General features: G+C 41.5%; 1 protein-coding gene across 1 annotated transcript; it reads right to left on the reverse strand.

The window, feature by feature from the left end:
• Window positions 1–7,322, reverse strand: LOC109521391 (carboxyl-terminal PDZ ligand of neuronal nitric oxide synthase protein-like). Its single transcript, XM_019879234.1, has 7 exons — window positions 6,790–7,322; window positions 6,440–6,511; window positions 3,606–3,695; window positions 3,471–3,529; window positions 2,162–2,270; window positions 682–811; window positions 1–329 (listed from the first exon to the last, which is right to left on the reverse strand). The coding sequence occupies exons 1-7, from the start codon at window positions 6,892–6,894 to the stop codon at window positions 184–186; spliced, it is 711 nt and encodes a 236-aa protein (XP_019734793.1). The 5' UTR covers window positions 6,895–7,322; the 3' UTR covers window positions 1–183.
• Between the last annotated feature and the right edge of the window lie 7,352 nt (window positions 7,323–14,674).

Genomic DNA, 14,674 nt, shown 5'->3' on the forward strand with positions numbered 1-14,674 from the left:
GGCCTATTTTTTTTTTTTTTTTGGGGGGGGGGATTCTCATCAGATTCTCCAGGCATCCCAAATAAAAAATCTGCTGCATGTAAATTGTCTGAAAGCATCCATAAATGTCACTTGGAAGTGGGCGCCGCCATCTGTCGTCTCCTGTTTGTTTGAATGGAATAACAATGAGTGGCACTAAAATAATCAAGTATAATTTACGGTCTGTACCTTCCCATTATTACCAAGGACCTTTTTGTTCCTCTCCGGGTCTGATGAAGTGTTGCACTCGATACTCTCCTCTGTTGTGGCTTCAAGGTCGGTCTCCTCTGACGATGCAAACCTCTTGTTGGCTGCACAGAACGCAGACACATATGAGGGACCTTTAATGCTCTGTTCTTTTTTTTTTTTCTGAGCTTGACAGCATGCAACTCATCCATAGAGGCGAGGTGGTGTGTCGAATCCACAAGAGCAAATGATTTAATCAATGACTCAAACTACTCGCCAGCACGAGAGTGCAGCCGCAGCACCGCCAGCTATAATGAACACGATCATTCGGCGACAGCGGCAGATATTCTCTGCCTTTTTTTTTTTTCCCCTTCCAGCAGGTGCTTGAAGAAGCAAGAAGGGGGAAGTTGGTGTGCCAAGTGGCAGGTAAGGGCGATTTGTGACAGGAGGAAAGGAACAGTTTGTGATGTTTGGCACCTGGCGTGGCATCAGGCTCCTCCTCCTTCCCCTCGTCATCCTCCTGGTCATCTGTTTGAGTCTGCAAGGTCAGCTGGTGACACACGTCGAACGCTTGACCTACTGTCCGCACAATCCGCATGGCCTGAGACTGGGGAGGGAGACGAGAGTGCGTGTGAGACAAATAGCTGGTCGGGATCAAGCTGCGAGGGAGGATGGAAAGATGAAGGGAGCCGGCGGGACGAAAAGGAGGTGGAATAGGAGAAAGGATTGCTGCGGGGGAAGTATATGGAAGAGGGGGAAGCTTCCACTGCTCTGTATTGATTCTGCTGCTATAGTGACTGATTGGTCAGCTCAGATTGAAGGAATTACGTCGTAAAGGCAAAATTCTATGATAGGAAGTTAAATGTTTCAGGAGTCATTTGAGATTATTTGACCCCCCCCCAAATTTAAAACAGATATCAGGTGCTTTCATGACATGCTTGCAGGTTTGAGAAGGATAGGGAGGCTCTGGTTCAAGCTAGGACGTTAAATAGGTAAGCAAGCAACTTCTATGGGGTAAAATTTGGCGTAGCTTCATTTTCATGCCGGGGCAAATCTATTTTGCCTTGTTTGGAAATTCGGCAGATTGCGTTGCACCTTCCTGTGCGTTCTGAGGGTGTTTTCTATTACACACCTCGTAGTGCGTGACAATTTGGTGACAGAAGGCAGACTAGATTTTCGACTCGCTAAAAGGAGGTCTAAGTTGTGGCGCAGGTGGTATTTTGGTGGATTTCATCCAGGCGCAGGCAGAGACAAAATGGTTCATACCGCAGGCTGCAGCCAACAGAGATTGGTTAAGTTCTTGTTGTCGGTTTCACAGACATTTTTATAGAATTTTGAGACTTTCAATTTGATAGGAAAAGTCAAACAGAATAACAAAGTCGCAAAAAATAGCTCATGTAATCGTTCATATATTGCCCCATCAACCCTACTTCACCGGTATTGTCAAATAAAGCAGCTGGTGCTCCCCAGACTGAAGCTAAAAGCTTCATATAGATGACGTGAGAAGAAATCTAATTTGCTCGTATCAGCTGCTCCATCTCCTCCTGCTCAGTTACATGCATGGTATACAGCAGCCACCAAAAAAACAAAAAAAAAAAACCCCACTCAGGCCATTCTCCAGACAATGAGGTGACGTTATTCAGCAGCGCTGTCTTTCAGAGCGGAGAAACACGCACACGCATGCACACACAATCCTCATTTCTCTCCCAACTAGGATGATTAATATGAAGTGTCATCTAAGTCACTCTCTGTCTCGTCTCCATGAGAAAGGGATCACCGAGGAATTATCTTTGTCTTGGAGGAGAATATGCAGATATTTTCTTTTCCATCAACCCATCACCACATCAGCACCGACCGGCCTGCTGGACGGGCTACCGATTGGTTTGAAGTCCTTGTGAAACTACGAACGCGTGGTCATTCATGACATCGTCGGGTTTCGCGGGGATGTTTCTCTTGCCTTCCTCTTGGACTTGAAGACATTGCAGCGGAAGCTATTGCTTTCTCCATCTCTTGCGATGTAACTGAAGATCTTCAGGTCTTGTGCATCATGGGAAACGTAAAAAATCCTGGTGGCAGAAAAAAAAAGAGTGTGTGGGCTTTCGTTCACGTCTTAAAGGGGTAGTCAAGTTAAAAAAATGATCTTTACAAATAATATGTTCTATGTAGCCCCACTAGTATTCTGATTAATACCGTACTGTGTTTCTGGAATATGAATTGAGCAGCAAAATCCACCCGTTTTTATCCATCCAAGGCGGTGGCCATTTTGTCATTTGCTGTTGATTGATGTAGATCAGAGTTGCACAGTTGCTCAGGGCTAAGGTAACGGCCAATCACAGCTCAGCTTGCAATCATCACAAGACCAAATTCAGAAAACAGGTGTCATAATTTGCCGATTCATCTATGACAGCAAACACAATATCGCTCAATCTGGGAACGATCTCTGACGCCATTGTTAATTATACAAAAATTAACGGCATATATGGTCAGATTTTTTATTTTCATTTTTTTTGTGTGATATGAATGTTTCTCAGCATTTTGGGGCAAATTCCTAGGGTATAATTACATATCCATTTTCCGAGCCACTTTTATCCTCAGAAGGCTCGCTGGCGTGCTGGAGCCTATCCCAGCTGTCTTCGGCGCCTTTCAATTCAGGCGGGGGACACCCTGACCGGTTGCCAGCCAATTGCAGGGCACCCAGAGACGAACAATCATCCGCGCTCACGCTCACACTCACACAGAGGGATAATTTAGAGTATTCCATTAACCTGCCACGCATGTTTTGGGAATGTGGGAGGAAACCGGAGTACCCGGAGAAAACCCACGCAGGCACGGGGAGAACATGCAAACTCCACACAGGGAGGCGAATCGAATCCTGCACCTCTTCACTGTGAGGTCGACACGCTAACCACTGGACCCAGGGTATAAATAATATTCTTTTTTTCACCCCAATGCATTTCAATGGGTGCCAATTATACACAAATTTTGGTTTATTTGTGGGCTAGGCAACTCCCAATTTTTGTACAGTGACTATTGAGTAAATAAACAAGTTATTTTAATAGATTGGATCGATGGGTCCAAATTCTGATCGGATTAGTGATCGGTCATATTTTTTAAATTTGCTATCTATCTATCGATCTATCTATCTATGATAAATACTAAAACTAATAAAAACAAACTAAAAGTAAGTGAATTTGGGAAAGAAAAGTGAAGATGAAATAAAATCTAATAGTAATGGAAATGGAAAAGTATGAAAGGCTTGTCCCCACCTGAATATGGGATCCTGCGTCACCAAGATTGTACTCTCATCCCAAGACCAGCCTTTTCGCTGTCGGGACATATAAAAAGTGAGACGCTGAGTTAGCCTTTGCTGTAGTAATAAAATGACATTTTATGGGACTGACCTTCTTTTTTCTTAGTATGACTTTGACAAAGTCCGTGGAAACAACAATGTTGACCTTCTTTTTCTTGACGTTCTTCAGCTTGAATTCGTACTGTGAAAAGCAAAACAAACGTGTAAGCATTTCAAGGTGACTTGAAACAAATTCAAAAAGAGGTTGAAAAACACGCTGGTGGAGAGAATGATGAATACTGCACACTCCGACTGAGACGGCTCTCTTTACACGGTGACAGATGATGAATTGGAAAAGAGGGACAGCGTCGTCTAAATAGCTGGACGGTTTTGATTATCGTCCTCTCTGAGGAAATACAAGCTTGAGTAAACACGCTGGCGCTTTCAGTTTCTCCTTTCAGAATCCGTTTACGATTTCAAATTCAGCCATCACAGCGGGTGGTTGAGATATTTGGCACACTTTTCATCCCTCTTCGTGATTAACGATTGAGTTTCCTGCTGTAGACATCTCGGCCCAGAGAGCTCGCTGCGGCCGTAATGTATTTGAAATCACGCACATCGTGTCTGAAAACATCTGATGATGAAGTGATCACGACGAGCACTTCGAGTCGATTGAGGATACGTCGTATTTTGTTTGTCCTCATGTTGACAAGCCTTTTCACTCACCTCCGACTCGTCCTTCCATTCGTCCTAACTAGTGCTGTCAGTTTAACGCGTTATTATCGGCATTAATTTAAATAAATTTGAACAGGATTCATTTTTTTATCGGAAGATTAATGGGGCATCACGTCACAGCGGATGTTACGTGGCTCTAAATAATAAAATGTGCTCCGAGTTTGAATAACTGCTCCAAGTGAAAAATCGACATTGTTGTTTGAGTAAATATTTGCATTTGGCACCAAAAAAAATGATCCACCATTCCACGTTGATGAGAGCATTAAAATGGGAAAAAATAGGACAAAAAGAAAGCAAAGGAAATTTAGAATAGATAAAAATGTGGGATTAATTGCGATTAATTATGAGTTAACTATGACATTGATACATTCGAGCACGATGAAATATTTTAATCGTTTGACAGCACTAGTCCTAACACATAAGATTGAAATCCATCCATCTGGATTTCAAATTAAGACTTTGTTATTTATAGTCAAGCGGCAAGTAGCCATGACGTTTATGGCAACGAATCAGCAAGCGGTTTATCTACTAACCAGCGATGAGCGTGCGTAACAGCCACACGATTCCATAATGCAGCTTGTCAGATGCTCTTACTCGCCACTCATCCATCTCATCGAGGAGTGGCAATTTTTCTGACATTGACAGTGTGGACGCTCAGGTGATGGATTCACTGCCTCTGTAATGTGTGTGGACTAGGATCCGCTCTTATGCTATTTCCACGTAGCACGCGTGAAGCAACGCCATCCATCTCAACACACAAAGCTGTCAGAGGAAGATGAGGCATAACATTGGATGAAATGACCGCACAAATTGCATGCGCATTCACCTGCCACTAAAAAGAAAACAAATTGGTTTCAACAACCGCATCGTCGTCTTCAATTTTCATATTGACACAACAAGCGGCTTGGAGTCGTTGGGAGTCATGTTGAAGGACTATTTACACTCCTAGAGCAGGCGTTCGTGCAATGCCAGGAGGAAAAGGCTAACTGGAGCATAGGCATCAGCAAAAGCTCGATTCAGAAGGGGAAAACTTTACCCTCACTGACTTCAGGTTGAATGGCGTCAATTATCCATTATAGTTGGAACAGTGTGATAGCGATAACGCTTCTTAAACTGGTGCTGAACTACTTAGGGAAAATTCCAAAGCCAAATAGCCTTCTCAAACTACAAGACTTTTTTTTTGTCCATCATGACGGTCATGCGGTCAGACCACCAGATAAATATCGTTCTGTGTCTCGGATCGGGCGAGATGTCATCCTACACGCCCGTCACCGACCAGACCCTGCCCTTTTGTCGCATGCCTCCGTCAAGATTCAGTCCATCGGCGCAGGTCCGTCGGGGAGGCTGGACAAGCAGCTGCAGCCATGTGGACATGTTTTTTTCTCTGAAAAGAACTTGAGGAAATTAACCACACGAGCTAAAAGCTTTGCAGTTAGCAAATGTAGCATGAGTTGAAATGCTACGTTTATACTTTTCAATATTTTCCGTCTTGTTTAAGTCACTTTTTTTTTTCCAACGTCACACAGGGAGGGGCACAGTAGGGGTTTGGAAAAAAAAATACTCAGCAAACGGACACATGAATAGAAGACAACAAACAATGATTTGAATACTTGCACATGTAGAAGGGGATGTTAGGGAGGTATCGGGCGGGGGATCTTATGGCCCAGATGCTCTGAGCGGGCGATTGCAGCTTTAAATAGAAGAAATTTTCCTCAACATATGCCAATAAGGCACCACTATCCCAGATGAGGATTAAGTCCTCATTGCGTGTCATCGAAGACACAGCCGACTTCTGTGTGACTGAATAAATTGGATGTTAGATTAGATCTCGGCGCTTACCAACAGATAGTAAATCCTTTCCTCCAACGCATTTCGCACTGCAGTGAGAAGTTATTGCTCTGCAGTCGCTGGCCTTGTCTGAGCCTCGCGAGAGATGTTGTTTTTTTTCAAATAGTGTGGCAAATAAACCTCAGGCATCAAGTCAGAATCTGGATGGCATTTAATAACTCCTGACAGATTAGAGAGTGTGCAGGGAATATGACCGGGCACAGCCGGATGGAGCGTAAAGAGGGTAGCCCATCACTGCGCGCAAGGTGTGACATTAAACACAACTGTCAGCAAGCATCCACTTCATTTGCTTGGTCATGGGTTTGCTTCGCTATTACAGTAGTTAGACAACTCGGGGATATGAAATATTTAATTGTCTCTTACTCTGATTCTTCTCATCGCAGCAACTATTTCCATGCGGCTGCCAGGACGGCCCACTTCCAAGCTGCCAATGTACTGAAAGAATCCAAAGGAAATCCATGTCAGAGAAAGCCACTACCACTTGTTACTCTACTGTCATATTGCATCAACTCAAACTTCTACTGACACACTTCGAACAAAATTGCTGGGACAGAATTGGTGGAAAATGTTTGTGACAAAAGAAAGAAGGTGATACTATCCAATACAGAGACAATAAAGAAAAATGGCTTTGTTATTGGAACACATTTATGCTTCATGGCAGTGAACAACGAGGAAGAAAAAGAAGCAGATCACACGATCCGTCCAATAATTACCTTCGCCTCGAAGCTGACTCCATGCTGGAACACCTCCTCGTTATGCATGGGGATCCTCAAATCGAGGGAGTCGTCCACCAAATTGTACTTGGTCACCCCTGGCATCGCTCATTTATCGAATGATTACGGACTCGACACTTGTTTGGTCTGAGACGGCACTAAAGAAAAGCACGGATGCGCATCTTTCTGCGCACTCTTACTCCTCCCCTGGAGGTCGAGGCGGATCGATGAGCTGGAGAGTTCGGCTTCTGGAGCTGATCGCTGATCGATGTGCGCAGTAGCCGAGACCCAAGCTTGTGTCCTTTCTCCGAGGCACGACGACGGAGGAATTACGCGCCGCTTGCCGGTCTGCAGATGACTCAACACATGACTCTTGTTTGCTTCAAGCTCTGCATCAAGCGTCTGTCGGTTTCAAATGCTCAACGTTTGACAGGCAGCGTCGCGAGTTCGGCTTATCGTCCTTTGAAGAGGGTGGAAGAGAAGAGCCAAGTGTCTTCTTGCTGCAGGAGTGCATGTTGTTTGTTTGCGCGCCATCTAGCGGTGCTACCGGGAACGTACTGCATCTTTTAAATACCCACAGGCGACAACTGGAGGCGCGCTTTCAAAATGTGCAGCAATTGTCATGAACGTCACTTTTCTTTTAAATAAATTTTATATTCTCCCCCAACAATAACATTCATGTGAAAAAAAATGAAAACAAACATACCACAACTTGTCCTTTAAAAATATTGTTATCGTCACACATTACACAGGTCATGTGAGTTGGCTTTATGTGTCCTTAAACGTATTTTGGACATTTAAAAAATATATTTCCTTTTTTTCAAGCACGTCAAACAAGTTTTGAGATTTAAAAAAAAAAATTTTTAGGTTTGTGTAATACGGATTTCACCATCTGTTGTAATTGGAGTAATTTCAAAAAAATCCTCCTGTTGCTGAACCTAATCTTTAATTCATAAATATTACTCAGTACTTTAGTATATTACATATGATATTGTTCAATTCCTATTATGAAAACGATGTGCTAGAGGAAAAATGAGAATAGATTTCGAGTCAGCGCAAAAAAAATCGACTAGAAAAGTTTACCTGCGTCTCAGCAGAACCACAACATCTTTGTTTTGAAGAGGTTTCATTCGGGCCTTTTTTTTCATACTGTTACATTTCACCACAAGGTCACTCAGTCATGCATTTTCTGTTTGTGTTACACGGGCATTTTCCATGCCATTTATGAGCAGGCACTTGGTGCTAGTTTGCCTAGCAGTCTGAATGCCGTAGGTCAAAAGAGCTCAAAGTTCTAGACACAAATGTGAAAAAAAAAACAGTGAACAATTTTCTTGGTATCCCCAACACAAGGAGACAACTCAGAAAGAACGGCTCAACGAAGTAAGTGAAAAAATGATTACATTGGAGAAGGTTGTCATGAGATTGACTGCCATTGGAAACGTCCTGTCCAGGACGTTTTTTTAATGTCACTACAGTATACTAGAAAGTAATGCTTGTAGTCTTGAGGTACTGTAATTGAATGTTTTTTTTTCTCTATGACTGTATTTCAAAGAAATGTGTGATGAATTTGGAATTGTGGTGTGCTTCAGTCAGTGGCGTTCTGTCAGGGCCAGCAAGACCTTCTCTGCTGGCCTAAACATTCTCAGAAAAGTAAATTTAATAAATTTACTTTTCTGAGAAAAACATTAATTTGTTATTTTATTTTCATTAATATATAAACAAAATTATTCTCTGTATTCTTTACGTCATATTATTTCCACTTAGTCGAGTGGCTTTCAATGTTATTTTAAATAACATTGAAAGCCACTCGATAAATAACTTATTTATTATGGTAGAGTTTTGAACCAATCACATTTCAGCTAGCTTGTGTTGCCAGGTAAATTAAACTTGCTCGGGGCCTTCAGATTAAACAGAGCCGGCCCCTGTGCGCTGTAAGTGAACGGGCACAGTCAAGTTGCAATAGCCAATCAGATTACGAGTCTGCGTACCAGGGCCAGCTAGAAGGGTTTACGTTGAGACTGGACGTGTGCGTTCGGTGATTGGATTAGCGCCTGCTAGAGCTATCACTGCATTTTAACCCAAAATGGCCGAAGGGGAAGACGTTGATCTGGTTGCAGAACTAGTTTTCCACACAATTTTCAAGACGGGCCTTCCACGAAAAGCTGGATATTGTGCGAAGAGGTCGCCCAACTCCTGCGCTAGCTAGCCTGTCCCAGCAAGGAAAAGGGTTTGTCACACTCGCATAGATCTGCAGCTCAGTGAACAGGCACTACATTGGTGAGTAAACTGAATTTTATTTTACATTTCTTCTTGTCATTTTATTTCGTTAGTATTAAATTAATGGTAACGAAATAAAATGACAAAGATACAAAAATGTATCAAATAAATCTGCTTACCTGCAATTTATAATGGCGCATTGTAGTCACCTTTGTGCACGAAAATTCGTTCAATCTCAGCTGCTCAACATTTTCAGTTATTTGCTGTTGTGTAGCCTATTCTCAAAATGCAAATGATCTGTTAACTTTATTTTCAAAGAATAGTTTGTTTAGTTATTGTTTGGTTGGTGTCTTATATGAAACTGTGACATTGCGCAATTTATTGGACAGACTTGTTTAAGATCACACAGCGTAATTTGGGTGGCATTTTATTTAGTATTTTTAAATCATCTTTTTATTTTTGACAATATCTGTAAATTGAGTTTCCTGCTCTTAATTGTGAATGCATACTTGATGGTTTTAAATGCTCCTGAAATTAAGTGCTGCTTGACGAGCCTATATTGTGTTAATATATGTGACGTCACTGAAGGCCTAAGGTTGAATATTTGATTCAGATCTTGTATTGAATAGCATCGTGTTGTGCAAGGAGTAGCAGCATGGTGCACTTGTGTTTCGCATGTCTGCCTCACAGTACTGATGTTCGAATCTCCGCTTCCTGTGTGTTTTGCATTTCAAAGGATACGTTCCAATACTTCCCAACTCTAACCACGACAAGCAGGATAGAAACGGACTGATGGATGTGCAATTAGTTATTCACTATGGTTCGTTTTTTGCCTTCTGTCCAGCAGGGGGCAACAGAGCTCTTTGTCTTGTGTAAGTCTAAAGTTAACCAAGCAGAAAAGTGCAAGTCAAACTAAATCAGAGGCTCCTTGTAGTCTTTTCTTCTTCACCTCCTGTGTGATGCAGCCCTCTTTTTTTTGACTCTACCATCAAGGTCAAAAAGAGCAGAAGGCCCTGTCACCTACCTCGGGAACAACGTGTACTGGAGATATTGCAAAGTACTTGGAGAGAACAGAAATGCTCTCTCAGGTTCACAAGGAGACCTTTGCATGTGAATGAGTCAGATGGAGTACCATATTTTGGTGAGGGCCTTTCCTACGAAATAGATGATACTGTCTTATGCAGGGCTTACTTTCTGAATAGGTGTTCGCTTCGTTTCTGATTCATGAGTGATACTGATCTCGCCAACATGTGATGGGCTGTGTGAACTTCACCAATTTTCCTCTGGCATCACATAATAGTCACCAAACACTTCAGAGCAGTGTGTTTTGTCTTAAAGGGGAAGTGAAGGAAAGATAAAAGTAGTCAGCTGAGATGCCAACATTTTGGCTGGGGCTGGCTGACACATGAGACTTCTGTGGCGGGGCATGAGGAACACGCTCTGCCTGATGTTATCATATTTTTCCTGCACAGTAGTCTGGCTTCAGCACAAAAAAAAAAAAAAAAAAAAAAAAAAAAAGGACAACAAAAAGAAGCCACTAAATCCAGTGAATATGTAGAAAGACAAAAGGAATAAAATCGTTACAAGACAGAATCAAAAGTCACGGCTCACCTGATTTGCGGGTTTGGTCATGTGGCTTTTGCAAGCTGAGACTGCATTTATAATATATTTTATTCAAAGGTATATTTATCTTCAGTGAAGTCTAGAAGGAGTTAAAAAAATGTTTTTAGAAGCTCATTTATGTTGAGTGCAGTCCAGAAACAAAGTCATAAAAAAGTGATTGTGGTGATTCAAAAAGGTTTCACTGTTAAAAATGCACTTTTGCCATTTAAGTAGCAAAATCAGCGGCCATTTTTATGCTAATTAGGGTTGTAGGTATCTGATGAATGTAACTACTGTACTAAACTAACTTGTAACATAAATGACATTTTCAAACAAGTAAACAGAAAAGTAACTTACTTACTTTTTCAAGGTAACTGTGTAACTGATTGAGACTAGTGATGGGAAAATGAAGCTTCAAGTTTGCTTCATGAACCAGTTGTATTTTTTGACTCCTCGAGACAGCACTCTACGCGAGTCAAATAGAAGAACACAGTCTGTCTCTCCCCAACAAAAGAGTTTTATTTCAGACCCTACCTTCAATAACCATGTTGAAAAATGTATTTCAACTTTAAAATATTCCATTCAAATTCAATTTAAAGGCTCCTGGAATGATGTCGCAGAGGGTCATTTCAAATTCAAGCTACAAACTACAAATCAGCACCCTATAAAAATAATAACAAAACATAATGCACTTTCTGGAAGGACTCTTAAAGGATCCTCTGCATCTCCGTTGTTGCTGCCATCATGATGACGTATACGCAATTTTAAAACGGGTCGCATTGAGGTTGGGAAAGAGAAAAATAAATGCACAAAGGCAGGTCAGGTGAGAAGGGAGATGAGAGCCGGCAATGTTGAGGCTAAAATAATTGTACACATTTTTCTACAGGTTAGAGGGGAGATGCATGGTTTCAGAAGTGCAACACCTACATTGTATATATAATGTACACATAATTAGCTACATCATCCTCAAAAGCAACAATCATTTGTTGGAAAAAAAAATATCCCTTGGGTTTTTAGAGAGAGGGTGTTTGTGTTCTGAGGTGTTATTTTGACACCTTAAGTGCAACAGATGTAAGTCACAAGGCATTAAGTCCACTCTTGCATCGGTTTACTCAGTCCTCCCACTATCCAAACCAAACAAAGTCACGCAGTATGGACATTCAATTAAGCCGACGCGTAAAAGCCTCCTGGATACGTGAGGTCTTGATGAAACTCGCATTTGGGTCCGGGCTTGAAAGTTTATAAATGGACTGCAGCTTTGAAATAAATGAATGGGTGAGCTTTAAGGTTTCAAATTCAAGTTTTTGACCAAAGCCACACCCCTCGCCAACGTGCATCACGGTATCTGTCCGCTTCCTTCTTTTGCACTTTTGTCACGGTGGATATTCCACCATAGTTTCAGCAAAAATACTCAAGCCTAATGAAACAGGCAAAGACGCGGGGGTGTGCCTGCTTTGAGTCTGCCTGCGAGTCCTTCAATCTATGATTGGTTGTTTTATTTATTTATTTTTCTTAGTGGTGCTTACTTAACTCTGGACCCCTTTGACGGCAATTGCAAATAAAGGGAATCCTAATGAGTTGTGCTGTCCATGTGAATTGTATGCTTTTTAATGCGAATGGCCGTAGAAAATTCTTGGCCACCTTGTTTGATCATCAAGCCGGGAAAGTAGACAAATTGAGGCAGTTCTCAATCCAAGTCGTGACCCTTCATATTATTAGTTATTAGTTTTTAGCCACTGGTTTCACAGCACAGCTTTTATGGATGTACGCTTTTTCCAAATGATGTTTTGAGTGCATCTAAAGATAAACAAGGTTGCATTAAGCTGTCTTCTCATATTTACTCACCTTCTCCGGGTCACAGCAGTCATGGGAAATACAAAATCAAAACCTTCCAAATTTGCTTTTTGAACTCCGGAGGTCCTTTAATGGCTGATCATTTTTCAACGGAGTATTCACAAATATTTACAGGACTTTTGCGTACGAGTTGCGATGACAAAGTCATGTTTGTCAACTCATCAATGATCTGCAACCACACTCTAATTGGCCTCTAAATAAAAATAACTAAATAAATGAATAAATAATCCCAAAACATTAAGACTAACACGAAGTACACGTTTTCCATGAAAAACAGGGCAAAATGTTGGAAAAAATATCAGAAAAAAATGGGGACAATCCAAAATATGAAATAATACTAATTGAAAAAAAAAGAAAAATTATAATCTGCCAATATGCGAATCTTTGGGACTGTAGTTTTAAGTTGTAATATCACCAATCACCACTAGATGGCAGTCATGTCTTATTTGCTTATACTGCCCTATACTACAACATGGGTTGGCCTAATATTTTTTTTTGTTGTTGCAGATTTGGAATGATATACGAAACAAACATTGGACCTCAAAAATATGACAATTTGGAGTGTATCACATAACAAGGAAAAAATGCTCTCCTAATGCTAAAAAAACAACAACAGTGGGTCTTGTTCACGCTCGTCTTTTAATAGCGCTCATGATCATTACAATCATAACAGTGGTCAGGAGGCCTGCTGATGAACTATTTTTAACTAATAAACACAGAAGCAACTGAAATGACGACCAAGGCCAATCATCTGTGCTGCGAGGGTGCGTTGCCTCGGCAACCTGTGAACCTTGGCTGCAGCGCTTTGTTTTTACACCAGGCGTATGCATTCAAGCAATATTAATCACCAAACTATTCATCATCGGAGACAGAGAAAATATGTTTTTGGACTGAGGATGCTGGCTTACCTCGACCAGTTAAGTGGGTGTCGACATGGAAGCAGATGTCCAATCACCTGTGGGCCAGAACATGTCACCACCCCCATAACACTTCCATAAACTCGGTTATGAAACACGCAAGCACATCCTACATGTCTGTTTGTTCGTGTCACAGGACAAGAATTGTTTATCATTTCCAGTGATGGGAAGTACAAATATGGAGTTACTGCACTTCAGTTGACTTCTCAGCGATCTGTATCTTAGTCTTAAAAAGAAAACAAAAAACGTTTTACTTTCATTCCCTACATTTGAAAATGTATTCCCATCCACGGCCTAATTTGATAAAATTATTTGATGTTAGTGACTCCAAGATTGAGCTGTGATACATTCGGATAGGGTATATTTTTTTGCTTATCATTATTTTGTTTATCAGCACAGAACATTTGCAAAGCTGCGGCATTGAAACAGTGCTTACCAGAGTTTTTTGTTTTTTTTTACACAATGTTCTGTACTTCTCCTGAAGTACAAGTACTTTTGCCACCTCAGATGAGTTCATTTCAAATTAAAAGCAACGTGTCAACTTGTCTACAGCAGTCCTTCCATGCAAGTGGGTCCAGAAGCAAGCCACTGAGAAAAGACAGAACTGTTGTTGAATCCCGCATTACGCTGTAATTATTTTTTTTTCACCAAAAGATGAATAAAAAGAATGTCTGGGTTTGTTGAGGCAGAGGCAGGAGGACTTCAATGTAGAACAGGGTCATACGACCAACACATCTCGTAATACTGACACAGAAATAATACTGGTAGCGATAGTGCCACGTTTTATGTTGTCGTCAAAGGAAACTCTGATATCCTTCAAAGTTTTTCATTTGGTTCAAAAGGACAATCAATCAAGAAATTATTTCGAGTAAAACGTTTAAAATACGAAGCAAGTTCTAATTTTCAGGTAATTTATTTTGGGTTAAAAACACAACAAGAAGGGTGTAAGAAAAGACCCAGTCAGCAAAGGCATCTGGCCCGGCTTCGGCATGAAGCCGGCACAGCTGGCCTGGTGTCGGCAATGGCATAACGCATGTGGGCCGAACACGGCCCAGGCGTGGCAAAGGAGGCACTGGCTTGACTCTGGCAAACCAGATGAGGGCCGGTTGTGGCGTGAAGTATTTGGGCCAGAAATGTATTTCCAACTCCGGCCCGAATATGGCCAGCCAGTATTGAGCCATTCCTAAATGCAGTTTCAGATTTTTTTTTCAACACACAGCCTTGTTTTACAATTGCACACCGATGCGGAATTCCATTCATCACACACACACACACACACACACACACACACACAC

Source organism: Hippocampus comes, unplaced genomic scaffold (assembly GCF_001891065.2).
Source record: "Hippocampus comes isolate QL1 unplaced genomic scaffold, H_comes_QL1_v1.1 scaffold85, whole genome shotgun sequence".
NCBI lineage: Eukaryota > Metazoa > Chordata > Actinopteri > Syngnathiformes > Syngnathidae > Hippocampus > Hippocampus comes.